Genomic DNA, 14,917 nt, shown 5'->3' with positions numbered 1-14,917 from the left:
CAGGATTTGGACATTCCTAAACAGTGAGAGAGAGAGAGAGAGAGAGAGAGAGAGAGAGAGAGAGAGAGAGAGATGGAGAGAGAGCAAACCAGAATCTGAGAACTTTTAATTTTCTGCTTCTGTATCATCATATGGTCCATGAGTCACAAGGACAAAATTAATTTCCCATAAGCCATTGCAAATGTGTGCTCAGAAATCAATCTGAGCGTACTAATTACTGAATACTGTGCAGGACTGTATATTGGCTCACATATTTAGCCTTGATGTGGATTGAAAATTAAACATGCAGCACATCGAGGCCATGCATAATACAGCATAAACAGTGTGCATGAGAGAGAGATGTTTGAAACTAAGTATATTGTTGGTTACTGCATACTATTTCACAAACAGTTTTTAATAGTATGCAGTATACTAGTATTTCATTCTGAAGTCCCTGTTTACATAAATAGTATGCCCAAAGTCCTCAGATGCTCTACTATTTCAGGTATATTTTTGAAGTGGGGACTGCATACTCCGCTAATAATGCCAATGATTCATTGCGCTTTGGCAAATGACTCAGTTCAGAACTACAAACACAAAAAAAAAAAAAAAAAGTTAAAAACTACAAACATGGCAAATGAGCGCAACTGATTGGTAGAGGGAGGTCTAACTCGTTGAGTATTACTATTGATCTTATGTGTGTAACATTTCATCTGCAACAACAATTAGAAATTTTATAAACATCTGATTTGGCCATTAACTTTTTAAATTCACCATTACGCAAAAAAATAAATTAAAAAAATTGGTCTTTGACTAGGCTAGACGTGTTTGCATTAATTGTATTATGAACCTGAGCTCAGATTTTAATTTTAGTGTATTTTGTGTTTTACTCCATAATAATATTCTAGTTGAGGGAAGGAGTGTAGTCTAGTGGTGTATAGGTATGGGCCCAAACCTCAAGCCCAGGGGCCCTGTGCCCTACGCCCTGCCCTGAATGTATAGGATATTCCAATGTATTTAAGGAACCAAAGGAGCATTCCGTACGAAAGCTGAACACATTGTGTCCCATATACCACATGACCACCTAAAAACCAACTTCAAACTGATAAATAAGATCAGTTTTGGTGGATGCAAACAGCCAGATTATTGTACGTTTCCAGCATCCAGCCATGTAAGAAAACATCCAATCTACCTGAAGGAAGATGTAATCATAAAGGAAAGATGTCTTTTACTGTAAATGTTGTTAAACATTAAAAAACATTTTACATTTAACTTCTAACTTAGGCCTTTTCTTAACTTTGGACCCCATTCTTGAAACACAAAATTACCAGTAAAGTATCAGCACCAAAAACAGTCCATATCGAGGTCTGTTGTTAAGTGGCAGTTTCCGGGTCCAAGCCTCAACTCGCTTCACTTGAGAATACTATCTCACAGGGGCGATTACAGGATTTTCATTTCTAGTACAACCCTCTTTCCTTAGCTCAAGTGTGCAAACCTCTTTGCTACATGCACTGGAAATTGTATTCCCATCAGTAGATAGGGACTGATTGATATATGACAGAACAAAAGCAGCCCCTAAAAATGGACTCAATGCCCATGCTACATTAGCATTAATTCAGATTAAACATTTAAGATAGTCTCGATGCTCACAACGTCCCGAACAGAAATCAGTTTTATTTTCATTGTCTGGCTATCTTGGATTTCGGTATGAAGTTAAAGGTTAGGATCATATTTTTGGTAGTATTATAATCACATTGTGAGTGTATATTAGCACCTTTTGTTGTTTTCTCCTGACACGTGACGTCAGACGTAGCAAACGGATTTTTCTTAATCTCGACTGTCCCGTATTTTCTGAAGTTGGCAACCCTAGACTTTGGAGAGGATTAATTAAGGAAGTGGAGCGGCACAACACACACGGTAGGCCACACTTGAATGACAACATTACGAATATATCCCGCACACATCCATCTACACACATTAATATTACCGGACGAGCTTTTTAACGGTCGTTTACAGCTCATTCAAAAGTACCGTTACTCACACTGTGATTTCTCTTTAGACGCGCAGAGACGCTGTTCACGGACACTACTCCACCCACAGGAACTACACCAGCAGAACTTCCTCCACTTAGAAAAGTAGTTACATCTCAAAAGGTGAATTCAGACACTTTAACCCGCGCAAACAAGCAATGTGTACATGTAGATCCCGCCGTTCGCGCGTCAGTTAAGTGGAAACGCTTCGTCATCGCTGACAAATTCGAATGAAGTCCCGCGAAACACTTTTCATGGCGCGAACTTTAGCAGACATAACTTTCAAGAATTTATTTATATATATGCTACATCATTGCAGTTTCCACCACTTTATGAGCATTATTCAAAAACAATACAATTAATTCAAAATTTTAGCCCTGCCATTTTTACAAACTATTGTAATGAACAGCTGTAAATTTAATTATTTTTATTTAGTGGTAATCAACAGTTTTAACCTGCAAGCATTTAGTATAAACTGTTAAACACATTCAGTGTGAATCTACAGATAATGTCACATTGTTTCACCACAATAATGAGAAAATAAAAGAGCACATCGTATAATTTTCTACAAAAAGATTTTAATATTTCCTGAATAAAACAAAGGAATGAAGATGAAATCAAATGAAATTGAGAGTGGGCTCTTCCTCAGTGCACTGGGTGTTAGTCGTGTATTTCTGCTGCCCTCCTGCGGACACACACATGTACTGCTGGGTGAAGTATAACACTCCAGAGCAGAAGACATGAGATCTGTGCTGTAAACACTGCAGTGACACACACATCTGAGTGTGTGTGTGTGTGTGTGAGAGAGAGAGATTCTCAGTCAGTAATGATGAGCTCGTCGCAGCCCCAGTCCTCATAACTCCCATCCGGCAGATACCGACGGATGATGATGGGGATCTTCCTGCTCCTGATCAACACACACACACACACACAACATTAAAACATACCACACACAAAAACACTAATTCTGAGAATGTGTCAGTTCTTTTGTCCATACACTGTTAATATCATTTTACTCTAAAATCTAAATCAAGAAGTAAAATAAAATATATATTTTCCCCATAGAAAATTATAGTTTTTATTAAGAGCATACAGGTATTTAAATGTCTGTAATCACCTAAATAAGTAAATCATGAATAATTAATGAAACTTTATTATATCAGTAATCTAATAGCGTGTTTTGTCATACTTGAGCTCTTTCATGGCGATCTGCAATGGATCCGTCTCTCCTTCCAGCTCCACCATCACCGGCGCACACATCCTGTCACACAGGAAGTGATATCACTGATGATTACTGCAGCATTACGACCATTTATTAGTTTGCAAATCTCAACTGCCTGATACTTCATATATCTTCAAATAAACAGTGTTATCGTCCAGCTCTAAACTGCTTTACGGGACTAAGGCATTAATATATATTAAAATATTTTGAATACTGGCACATTTACAGAAATGTTAATAAATGTCTATTGTTCTGATAAATGATACAAAGATATAAAGTTCATGTTTTTATTGTTAAATAAAACTAAACCTGAAAACATTAATAAATACTGTATTAGTATATTAATAATAATAATAATAATAAAAACGGTTTAGAGACATTTCATCAGTCGTGATATCAAGAGAGAGACAGCACAGACACTAGACAGGGATGAAACACTCTGGTGTGTGTGTGTGTGTGTGTGTGTGTCAGTGCTATCAAACAGAGCTTACTCTGAAAGGCTACGCACTCCGCTGTGTATACGCTAGTGTTTGCTTCAGAACTGATGTGTATGTGGTGTTAGAAGGGTCAGAGGTCACTCACGCGATCTGTAGTGCCCGTGTTCCCAGCACTCGCGCTCGCTCGTATTTAGTCATGTATGGAGTGGTGATCCTCTTCTGATTGGCCTGCTGTCCTTCACCTGCCGGCAGGATCTGGACGTTCTCCTGATCCTCCTGCACACACACAGAGAGAGAGAGACACACACACACAGAGAGAGAGAGAGAGAGACGGACACATAAGACTGTCAGGAGAGTCTTGACACTGATGCACAATCAAACCGTAACTGAGATTATGAGCTGAGAAACGACCGAGACTAAATTACATTCAATACAAATACTTACCAGATGTAAAAAGATTCTTATTATACAATATTCTGCATTACAATAAAGAATGCTAGGGGTATTAATTGATTTAATTGACACTAACAATGTCAAAAAATAGAAACAAAATCTCATGGATCTAAAACATGCACCTAAAGTACTCAAGTGGGTTTGGGATTCTGAGCTTGAAACACTATAACTGCCTTATTTTCATCAAAAGTACTTAAACTCACATGCAGTGTTGCTAGACGTACGATAATCTTTACCTCTGTACGATCAATAATGAAAAAGATCCTCTAATGTACGGTAATTTCAGATTTTTATGAAGATTTAATTGAAGGCAGTTGCAGTCATAGGGCTCTTCTTTACTCATACACGAAATCGGCTCATTACAGACCCTCTAAATGTGTTCGTGTGCACCTCAGAGGATGTTGCCCTGCTTTAAAGCAAACGAGCACGATGTTGTGGTCTGGCAACACGCAGTCTTCCAATGAGATGTGGAGTTAACTGCACCACGCAGAAACAGCTAAATTCCTTCTACACTGAACGCAACAGAGCAAAATAATTTTAATATGTTTTTATATGCACTGCAAAGCAGAAAGTGACTGAAAATAATGGGATAGTATTTTGTTGCACTGCTTCCGTCCAACAATACGCCTTGTTATCTATTGTGGTAATTTGCATGTCGTGTCAAAATGTTGTTGATTTAAAAAGGAAAAATAAGTCTTTTGACTCATGTACGGTAATTTTCTTCCAAATACGATAATTTTTAACTTCTCGTACGATACTTGGACATTTCACACATGTGATACAACAATCACTCATAGTGTGGCAATGCAAGCAAACATGTCTGGTCCCAACAAGCTTCATTTAATACAGAAAAACCTTCTGATCTATATTAGTCAATGATTGTTTGTCAGAACAGTTGCTGTGATTTTACAAAGACAGACATGTTCCTGGATCAACATCACTGACTTATCCTGAATCCAGACTTAACCCTATCCCTAAACCTACCCATAATGTATTCCTAAAACCAGAGGGAAATGATAGCTGATTAACAAGACTGTAGGAGCACCTAACCCTGAGTGTAAGCCTAAAACAGATGTTCCCTGAAGAGATTGATTGGTTGATGGGATGTTGATCCGGGAACACAGCTGTATATGGTGAAATCACGTGCACCTGTCAGAAAACACTGTTCTCACATCTTCCGCGTTCTCCAGATCATCCAGAGCCTCTTCATCTTCAACATCATCGAAATCTCCGTCGTCAAAACTGAGAACAACAAAACACACGACCATGAGATAAACCAGACACAGGCTTGAGCTCACGACATTCAGTCCAGACATGAAAGCGCATAAACATGTATCTTGTAAAATTTAAAATATATCGTTTATTCTTTACAGGTTTCTAATGAACTCATCGTGTTGTTTACACACTCGCTGACTTTAAACGACAGTGAACATCTTATAAAAACCGTGACAGACGCATTCAGAACTCACTTGTCTTCGTTGTCGGACATTATTATGGTGTCGCGTGTCGTAAAAACGATTTAATAGTTAAATCCGTAGATAACTCCAGTGTATTGTTATCGTCTCGCGGAAGATCGACTGCAGGACGAGTGGAAGCGTGGAGTGAACTTCCGGCGGTGCTGCAGTTTTCACAGTCCGTGCAGAAACACGAGCAACAACACTGACGTGCCCCAAACAAACGCAAGTTATTAGGACAAGTAAGTAACGTTCAGTAAGTTAATACATAAAATAAACGCTTGCATTCGTTTTGTAAAACATAAATATATATATTTTTGTTGCGCTTTCTGCATTTAGAGTCTTAACCAGCAGATGGCATCAGTTAGCTACAAAAGGGATTCGCATCAGCGTGAAATTATTTATCCAATGTTCACTTAATCTTAATGTTAAAAGTTACATGTTTAATAGCAATCTAATCTAAATGAATGATATTTCAAATTCAAAGTCAGTGTCAGTGTATCCAGTCAGTGTTGTGTCTGACATGATGATGAAGAGACAGATGTCAGGAGTCAGACAAGATGAAGAACAGAATATCAACATGTCCAGCAGAGAAAACAGAGCTGAGACTGAGAGATGAGTATATTAATGAATATGAACATCAGTAAAACAGCTTTAAAATAAAACTACGTTATATTCAAAGATGTGGACGTATGCAGGTGAGATTGTTGTATAGAGTCTCTTCAGGTACAGTATGACCATCTACTAAATGAATAAATGTAGATCATAAAAACATATGAAGGACAATTACTACAAGAGAAATGTGTCTGTCCTTTTGTGAGATTAACGATAGACAAGATTTATTCAAATGTCTAATCTAATATCTACTTAAAATGTTCTTAAAGTAAGTCTTAAAGTTTCCACATTTCACTGTACTTGAGTATTTCTAAATAAAAGGGTATACAGGTGTTTAAACATTCGCTGTCAGTCATGCTTCTGTTGATGTTTCACTTCACGAGTCTATCTGTTTCTGTAAGTTATTGTATTTATACCCTTTATTTTTCTTCCATTTTGACTAAAATCATTTTAAATTGGCATCGCTTGCTCATTGTTGCACTTGGACTGATGATCGGTTGTACTTGGCACCACAATTGCTCCTTGCAGCTATATTTCACTTGTTTCGTTAATTGTTAGTTCTTTGAAATAGTTAAGGAAGTTTAGCAATTTCTGAGTGAAAATATTTCTATAAAATAAATTAAAAGGCTAAAAAAGTATGGGTGTTTATTATTAAGTAGATGTTATAAATCTGTCAGCATCTGTCAAACTTGAAAACACACAGGTATCTCTACATGCATGGAAATTACACTCCGAATAAAATGTCCACTAAGCATAAAAACTTCTAAACTTAGAATATTATATTATCTGTATTTATGTATATATATATATATATATATATACAGTACAGACCAAAAGTTTGGACACACCTTCTCATTCAAAGAGTTTTCTTTATTTTCATGACTATGAAAATTGTAGATAATAAGTATCATTATCATTTATCTAGCACAAAAATAATGAATGAATGATTTCTATTTTAAATGAAAACTGTTCTTTTTTTAACCTTATTCATTTATAAATTAATGTAATGAATAAAAAAAATGTATTATTTCTAAAAATTAACCCGTTTCACCCCACCGGTCACAATAGTGACTGTAAAAAAGGTTTTCATTTATAAAGCTCTATAACCCTTACTGAATGATGTGTTAGTGCACTTCCTGCAAATATGAAAAAGTAAAAAGTCTCAATTAATTATGTGCAGTTTCACGTGATTAGTGGATATTGTCACATGACCAGAGCAGTTTACTTCCTGTTTGCACCTTGAGAAGATGATGACTGCATCAAAGATCCAAAACTAAATATATGATGAAGATTTCTGGTACACGTGATCTTTAGGGTGTCTAGTATTAATATATTCAGTTTTGTTTAGCGTGGTCATAGGATGAGTGAACATGTGGATGGTCACAATAGTGACCACTGGGATAACAGTGTATACAATGTGAATTAAATTGCAGTTGCTAGTGAAAATAACAATAAAATGCTGCAATGACAAAATATTGCACTAAATTAAAAAATTCAAATGTAAACAAACAATTTCCAATAATGATGTTGTAATACTTAAAGTATTAATATAAAAATGAAATACAGCAAAAGTAACAATTTTGAAATGTGGCAATGGTTGAGTAAATGTCTGAATGATTAATGAGTGTATGAATCAGTATATAAATGGATTAAATGATCATTATAAATTATTATATGATTGAATGGAATAATAAACTGATTATATGATGAATTATTATAACTGAATGAATGAATGAATAAATAAAGAATACAAGTGAAAGAGTGTAGAACAGCACAGATGTGTGGTTGATCTGTTGAAGCATCACACGCAGGTTGGTCTGGACATGAACACGGTCATGACAAACTCCCACAACACATGCTGAAATAACATCTCCAAGAAGCTCATATCTACCCACTGCAAAAGCTGACATACGCAAATGATGTCCATACTTGGTAAAGAATTGTGCAAATTCAGTGTTTTCACTGTGTTCCTCTTCTTCTCTCAGCTTCCTCTCTTCTTCTTCTCGTCTGTATCTCTGAGCGTCTTCAAACATCAGATTACTGTAGTGTTCTCCTCCGTTCTGCTCTATCATTGAGTCAATCTTCTGCAGAAGATCATCCACCTGCTCTCTGTTATTCAGATCTCTGTTGTTGAAGACGTGATATCTGCCTCCACACTGCTGAAGTAGATGTCTTAATCTACAGTTCTCCTCAATGAGTGTCTCGAGGGGCTCTTCTTCCAGCAGATCTCCACGAGTGAAGACAATGATGGAGTATTTTAACACTTCTTCACCAAACATCATCTCAATCTGCTGAGGAATCTGCTGCTCCTGCTCAGTGATCCTCATATTCACAGCAAACGCAATGAGAAAAGCATGAGGTCCAGGACTGGATAAATAAACACTTCTCCCTATTTCCATCCCTAAATTTCCAGGCCTCATCTCTGTATCAAAGAATCCAGGAGTATCAACTACAGACACAGATCTGCCTGAAACAGTGGCGTGTGCTTCTGAACATTCAGTGGTTACTGCTTTCATTCTCAATGCAGATCTGAACACTTTCTGTCCCAGTATTGTGTTTCCAGCTGCACTTTTCCCAACTCCAGTTTGACCCAGAAGAACAATCCTCCTGGACTCGAGACAGACAGCAGGAGTCTGTTCAGCATCTGCTCTGTTTGCTCTGTCAGGAATCACTCTGGTCAGTCTCCCTCCTTCTAATGCTGTATCAAACACAAAACAGATGTAAGTGAGAGTTTAGATGCTCATCATGTTACACACAGGGCACTCCTCTAGGAAGATCCTGAGGAAACGTGTCTTAGTGAGATGCATAGATCAACCAGCATTAAACCACCAGCACACACAGATCACATCTGAAAGGACTGATGTTTCACTGCTTGAAATCAGAAGATTGTGTCTTCTTTGTGATGGCTATGTCATGGGTTAGTGTTTGCTGTAAATTTTAATGTTTACTTTTTTATTTATGCGTGTGTGTAGAGATTGAGAAATAAAGCCTTGTAAAGGGATCATATGATGTAATTGTAATTTTTCCTCTCTCTTTGGAGTGTTACAAGCTTATTGTGCATGAAGAAGATCTGTGAAGTTACAGAGACTAAAGTCTCAGATTGAACAGTCAGACACACTCTCCTAAAAACTGCTTGTTCTAACGCACCCCACATGTCTACGTCATGATGGGGAAGTTTTACATAACACAGCCCAAATGTTCACGCAAAGAAAGAAGGCACAACTTTTACTCTCTCTGTTGCCGCCGCTGCCATGTTGTGAAGATGCTGTTTAGTTGTGAAACTACTTTGTTTGTTCTCCCAAAAGAGGACACAACTAGACATCAGTGGTTAAGGTGTATTTACAACACTGTTCTGAATAGTTAAACCCAAATATTCAGATATGTGCTGGCCACTTTACAGAGGACTGTTTCCTGATCCTGGTACAATGTGTCTGTGGCACAAAGGCTGTTTCTGTAAAGTGGGCCATTTCCAACTTTCCAAGGACAGTCTGGTGCTTCTGACTCACAGCCTGTAAGTACATTTACATTTTTAAAGGATTTGCCACTGATGATTCAAATGTGAGTTTTGAGCAGTGTAGAGCTTGTTGTTTGTTATTTCTCAGATCAAAAATGCAGAAATGGTTTTGTTTACACAGAACTCAACACATAAAAAGACAGTACAAGTCATTATAATCAGTACTTAAGTCCCCACTGGAAGCAACAGATGCCTAGTTTGCAATGAGTTTATTGGTTTTGTCTCGTCTTGTCAGGGACACACAGCATCACAATATGTTAAGGGAGCATGTCAACATTTTTGTTGGTATTCAGCCAATCACAACACACTGGATAGCTGGCCAATCAGAGCACACCTCACTTTTCAGAATGATGAGCTTTGTAAAAATCATAAAGTTTAAAAAAATTAGTTTCAGAAAGGCGGGGCATAGAGGAGAAGTAATAATGTACATTATGTGGAAACGAATGTGCTTTTTAAACCTTAAACCGCACGAATGCATTGCATTATACCAATTACACCAAATAATGTTCTTTTTAGCATCATATGATCCCTTTAAAACTTTGATGGTTTTCTCTGATTGTTTCAGGAAAAGAGTTGAATTTCACAGCATCAGGAGTGTAAAAAACAGTATGCAGATCCATTAATTTAGTCTTTAGGCACAAATAAAAGCCTGACAATGTTATACGTCTTCAAGAGTGATGAAATGAGATGTCAATCAGCAAAAAAGTTGCAAGTAGTGAATTAATACCTAATAAATAATTTGTAATAGACTTTGACACAACTTTACTACCACAGTTTGTTACCAAAAACTTTTCATTAGGACCATATGATCTTTTAAAACCCTCACCGCTTAACCCCAAAGATCTCTGGAGAATGTTTATCAGCAGTAATCGAGCCTGGTCACTTGCTCCTCTCCTCTTGTTGTTGTTGAACACATGGTATCTCTGATCATATTTCTTAACAAGTGTCTTCAACCCTCTATTTCTATCAAGCAATTCTTGTATTGTCATGTTTTGATCCTCCAGTGCGTCTCCTCTGGTGAAGAGGATCCAGGTTTTATTCAGGCGTTCTTCTCCCAGCAGCTTCTCCATCTTCTCCACAGTTTTTCTCTCTTCTTCAGTGAAACGATCAGCTTTGATGACCATCAGAAACACACAGTGACCTGATTCACATTTCTGAAAAACCTCATCTTCGCTCAGCTCTGGGTCACAGAATCCTGTTGTGTCATAAACATTGACTGGAAACCCATCAACAGTCCCAGACTCAACAGTGCTATCAGGTCTGCTCTTTAATAGGAAAGCGTTTCGTCCCAGTATTGTGTTTCCCGACATACTCTTTCCAGCACCTTTCGTCCCCAGTAAAATCAAGTTTAGATATGCTTTAGTTTCCATTTGTGTTGTGTGGCCTCCAACTAAATAGGAAAAAACAGAATGAGACACCAAAGACTAATTTAATTAGGTATTTATGTTTATATTCCATTTAATAATTTCTCTCTCTCTCTCTCTTTTCTTGAAATACTTTAATGTTTTGCCCTAACTAGCAATGACTACCAATGACAAGCAATGAGCACCAAATCTTTATGAATCCATAAATGTTGATATGATGTTAAATATTTTATCAAAGTGTGTTTTCATAATGTACTTCATAACACCTGGAAATGGTGCTGCAAACCAGGTCTTGAGGTTGTTGTTTTTTTTAGCTATTTTATGCAACTCCCTTTTTGTCTTATTGTTTTACGTATTTACATATGTCTTACTGTCATTAGCTTTACTAGTAAGATTAAATGTCACCTTAAGGCCATCAATAATACATGTACAGCATATATTTCCTGAATACAGTTGTATTATATCATTATACTTAAATTAAATACTTCACAGTAATATTCAGTCAAGTTTTACTCTATCACTACTGTCATGACAAATTTAGTATTTCCTGATTTTTTCTGTCTTATTATAACATATCCAGTCAATGAACAATTGAAAACAATTTTAAAATGCATCATATGAAGCAGTGAGGTCAAACCTGAGTGTTTCTGTCAAGCTCCTGAAGTCCAAATGAAAGTTTTCTGCTGTTCTTTAATCAGCCGGAGGTTAGTGAAACGACATATCAGAAAGTCAAAGTGATCTTTTTCGGTAACACCTTATTTGTAGTTGTCCTTGTTACACATGCTAATTATTCATAATAAAATGTAAGTAATCCTAAACCTAATCCTAATCCTGATCAAATAGTAAGTACATGTAGTTCATTAATATAACTCACACCTTATAACTTAATATAAGTGAAAAAAAAAAATTCTTATCATGAATATATTTGCTAAAAGTTTTAAAGAAATTTATTGTGACTTCTACTTTATTTAGGTTGACACATGCACATGAATTCGTTCTTAACCTCGTCTGGTTTAAACACCTTAATTATTTTTAACGTGTAAGTGGATAAACACAGTAAGTACGATAATAGACAATGAGTACTCAATCTCTCTCTGAGCGTTAAATAAGAATAGTTTTCCACAGCTGTGGAACTGTACTCTGATCAATAAAAAATCTGAGATTGTGAAATAAAACGTGACAATTACCTTTTTTTCCTTTTACAGCTGATCCTGATGAACCTTCTCTTTTCCAGACTAAAAGAGTCTTTGTTTTTCAACAGGAAGATATTTTGAGGCTCCATCTCATGGTATTTACATTTTTCTCTGTGATAAAATGTACCATGTGGTGATGACTTGCATGCTTTGAAGGCTGATGGAGGAGCTGAGGAATGAATTGAGATCTTCTGCAATGTGATGTCTCTGCCTGTCAGATTATTTGATTATACAGCAGATTATATCAGACTGACTAACCTCTCGGTTACTTGAATCAGGACCAATTTTGTCAAGTATATTTATTACAATGTATTTATTATATAGTTAGTGTTGGGAGTATGGCTATGTTCTGGGCAACACTCCACATGCCTGTCATGTATTTATCCATATCCACCATTTGAACAACAGGATCCACTTCAGCGCATAGGCCTGTCTCGTAGACCGAGCACACAATTAAAAAATAGTGAACGCTATCTCAGGAACAGCATGATGAACTTTTATATTTGTATGTGATTTAAGGCAATCTTTTCATATAGTAGATCATGATCTTTTTTATGCTTAATTATCCAGTTACTACAAACACGTTTCTTTTAGAAAACTGCTTGTGGTGCCATTCTAACAGGGGTGCCTTACCCTGTTCCTGGAGATCTACATCCCTGTAGAGTTCAGCTCCAATCCAGGACCAGGTTTAGTCATCCCTGACTTATAAACAAAGAAACACAGGGTTTACTAACTTTTACTTTAGACTTAACAACCATCATGAATTGTTATTGAAATTCTTTAGACTACTATATTTACTTAAAATACCCCCTAAGACTTTAATAGTTACATTTTTTAATTATGATAAATTAATGTGCACATTTGAACAATGTGTAAGATCAGTGTAACAAATCTGCATGTTATATTCAAATTATAGTAAAACCTGAACACTGAAGTCTTCTGAATTTCAAATAACATGAACATCATTCCAGCCAAAGACTGAAAAATATGCATTGCACAGAGAGAATGACATATACTGATGTGCAAAAAGAGGCTTTTGAAAGAAAACTTCCAAACTTGTTAAGGTTTAGTAAAGTAAAAATTGGATCATGTTCTAAAAAAATTATTTAAAAAAACCTTGCTTCGTGTTCTGGGCTAGCCTTGTCATGGCACTTGTATACTGTTGTTGTTCTCTTGTTGGTCTGATTGCTTCCATTGTTCCCATTTGTAAGTCACTTTGGATGAAAGAGTCTGCTAAATGATTAAATGTAAAAAAAAAAAAAACAAACAAAAAAAAAAAAACAAGGAACTATGTATGATCCAGACAGTGAGATATCTGTTAAAGATCACTTGATCTGGAAAGTATCTGCAAACATCCGACAGACGTCTGCAAGATTTCAGTTTTACATAGCTTACTTTCTAAATCATCTTAAAGGCTACATCTTGCAGATATTAATGCAGATAGTAAAATAGACTTCAATGTGATGTACTTGTACTATATTGTTATGCAGAAACTCAGATGTGAATTACAGATTTTGTCATTAGGAGACATGCACGCTAACTGGTGAAATGAAAATATAATCTCACCGAGGAAAACAAACACTGACATGTCTGCACAGGCTTTAAGGTTTTGTATACCTGACTGTCTGGTGCAGTTTGAAAGAAGTCAGACATTTCTTTGTGTGTTTGTGTGTGTGATATAGATGCCAAACATTAACCCAAATAAAGAAGACCAGGATGTGTTGTAACAGTTTTTGTTTCAGCATCTTAATAAGTTGATTTTAAGTACATGGAGTGCCTTACAATCTGCAGGTGTGTTGTAACACATACTGGGGTAAGTTGTAACAGTTGTACAAAAGAAGCAAACACAGCAGCCACACAATGAAGTGATTCAGAAACAGGTTTATTGAGACAATCTTTAAGAACAATACAAAACAATAACACACTTTCTTGAGCTGCCAAAAAAAACTCCAAATAAACAAAATGAAAGTTCTAAGGTCTATATACAAGAGGATGCAAAAATGTTTTACAATTTACCCCACCCCTGTTGTCCAGTGTTTAGTTAGCTGTATTAGCATAATGGTTTAAAATCAGCAATGCATCATGCCCGAGAATCTACAGCTTATTCTAATGCAATAAAAAAATATATTTTTTCTTTATAAAATCTGCATATATCTATTAACAGCCTTGACAGTCATTCACATACGACCAGTGGGGAAGTGAGTGAATACTGAAATGATCGTAGGACTCCTAGATTATACCTGATGTGGAAATGGTGTTGTTACAAAACCTGGTCTCCACACACAGCCCCGAAGAACCACAGCTTCCCTCAAAGCGTGAAATTATGTAAATGTCTGTTTATATTGTTATTCACTACACATTTACAAATCTTTTGTTTCAGATCAGTGGTTCAAGAGCTCAGCAAGTGACGTGACTTTAGGAAATGAGGCTTCACTGCATCATGTGATCTGAAAACACTTTGTCCGATGTTTTAACACGTCTTTGTTCAGTTTTATAAAGGTAGGTTCATTTTTAATATGAATGCATGTATAAAACAGAGATGAGAGTGATATGTACTTTCAAGCCCGACTAATAACACACCAAAAAAGGAACATTTTACAGAAACGTCATATTTAATGCCATTTAATGATTTGTAGATTAATTCACTGAGCTTGGG

General features: G+C 36.3%; 3 protein-coding genes across 3 annotated transcripts in view; 1 reads left to right on the top strand and 2 right to left on the bottom strand.

Annotated features, from left to right (window-relative positions):
• LOC113067602 (zinc finger protein 239-like) overlaps positions 1-14,917 on the top strand; it is a 262,749-nt gene that overhangs the window by 39,637 nt on the left and 208,195 nt on the right. The window lies entirely within an intron of this gene.
• LOC113067475 (DNA-directed RNA polymerases I, II, and III subunit RPABC2) lies at positions 2,568-5,754 on the bottom strand. The gene is made up of 5 exons (XM_026239895.1): positions 5,591-5,754; positions 5,294-5,363; positions 3,814-3,944; positions 3,199-3,270; positions 2,568-2,916 (listed from the first exon to the last, which is right to left on the bottom strand). The coding sequence occupies exons 1-5, from the start codon at positions 5,608-5,610 to the stop codon at positions 2,826-2,828; spliced, it is 384 nt and encodes a 127-aa protein (XP_026095680.1). The 5' UTR covers positions 5,611-5,754; the 3' UTR covers positions 2,568-2,825.
• On the bottom strand, positions 7,793-12,340 carry LOC113067393 (GTPase IMAP family member 8-like). Its single transcript, XM_026239782.1, has 3 exons — positions 12,256-12,340; positions 10,531-11,094; positions 7,793-8,888 (listed from the first exon to the last, which is right to left on the bottom strand). Exons 2-3 carry the CDS (start codon positions 11,072-11,074, stop codon positions 7,861-7,863), a joined length of 1,572 nt encoding a protein of 523 aa, XP_026095567.1. The 5' UTR covers positions 11,075-11,094; positions 12,256-12,340; the 3' UTR covers positions 7,793-7,860.

Source organism: Carassius auratus, linkage group LG28B, assembly GCF_003368295.1.
Source record: "Carassius auratus strain Wakin linkage group LG28B, ASM336829v1, whole genome shotgun sequence".
NCBI classification, from domain to species: Eukaryota; Metazoa; Chordata; class Actinopteri; order Cypriniformes; family Cyprinidae; genus Carassius; species Carassius auratus.
This window is presented reverse-complemented; position numbering and strand designations above follow the sequence as displayed.

Coding starts and splice junctions, on each gene's coding strand:
- LOC113067475 (XM_026239895.1), bottom strand. CDS start 5,610: ATGTCCGACAACGAAGACAA. Junction 3,945..5,293: donor ATCTGGAGAACGCGGAAGAT/GTGAGAACAGTG, acceptor GTGTGTGTGCAG/GAGGATCAGGAGAACGTCCA. Junction 2,917..3,198: donor ATCGCCATGAAAGAGCTCAA/GTATGACAAAAC, acceptor TGTGTTGATCAG/GAGCAGGAAGATCCCCATCA.
- LOC113067393 (XM_026239782.1), bottom strand. CDS start 11,074: ATGGAAACTAAAGCATATCTAAACTTGATTTTACTGGGGACGAAAGGT. Junction 8,889..10,530: donor GAGATCTTTGGGGTTAAGCG/GTGAGGGTTTTA, acceptor TGTTTGATACAG/CATTAGAAGGAGGGAGACTG.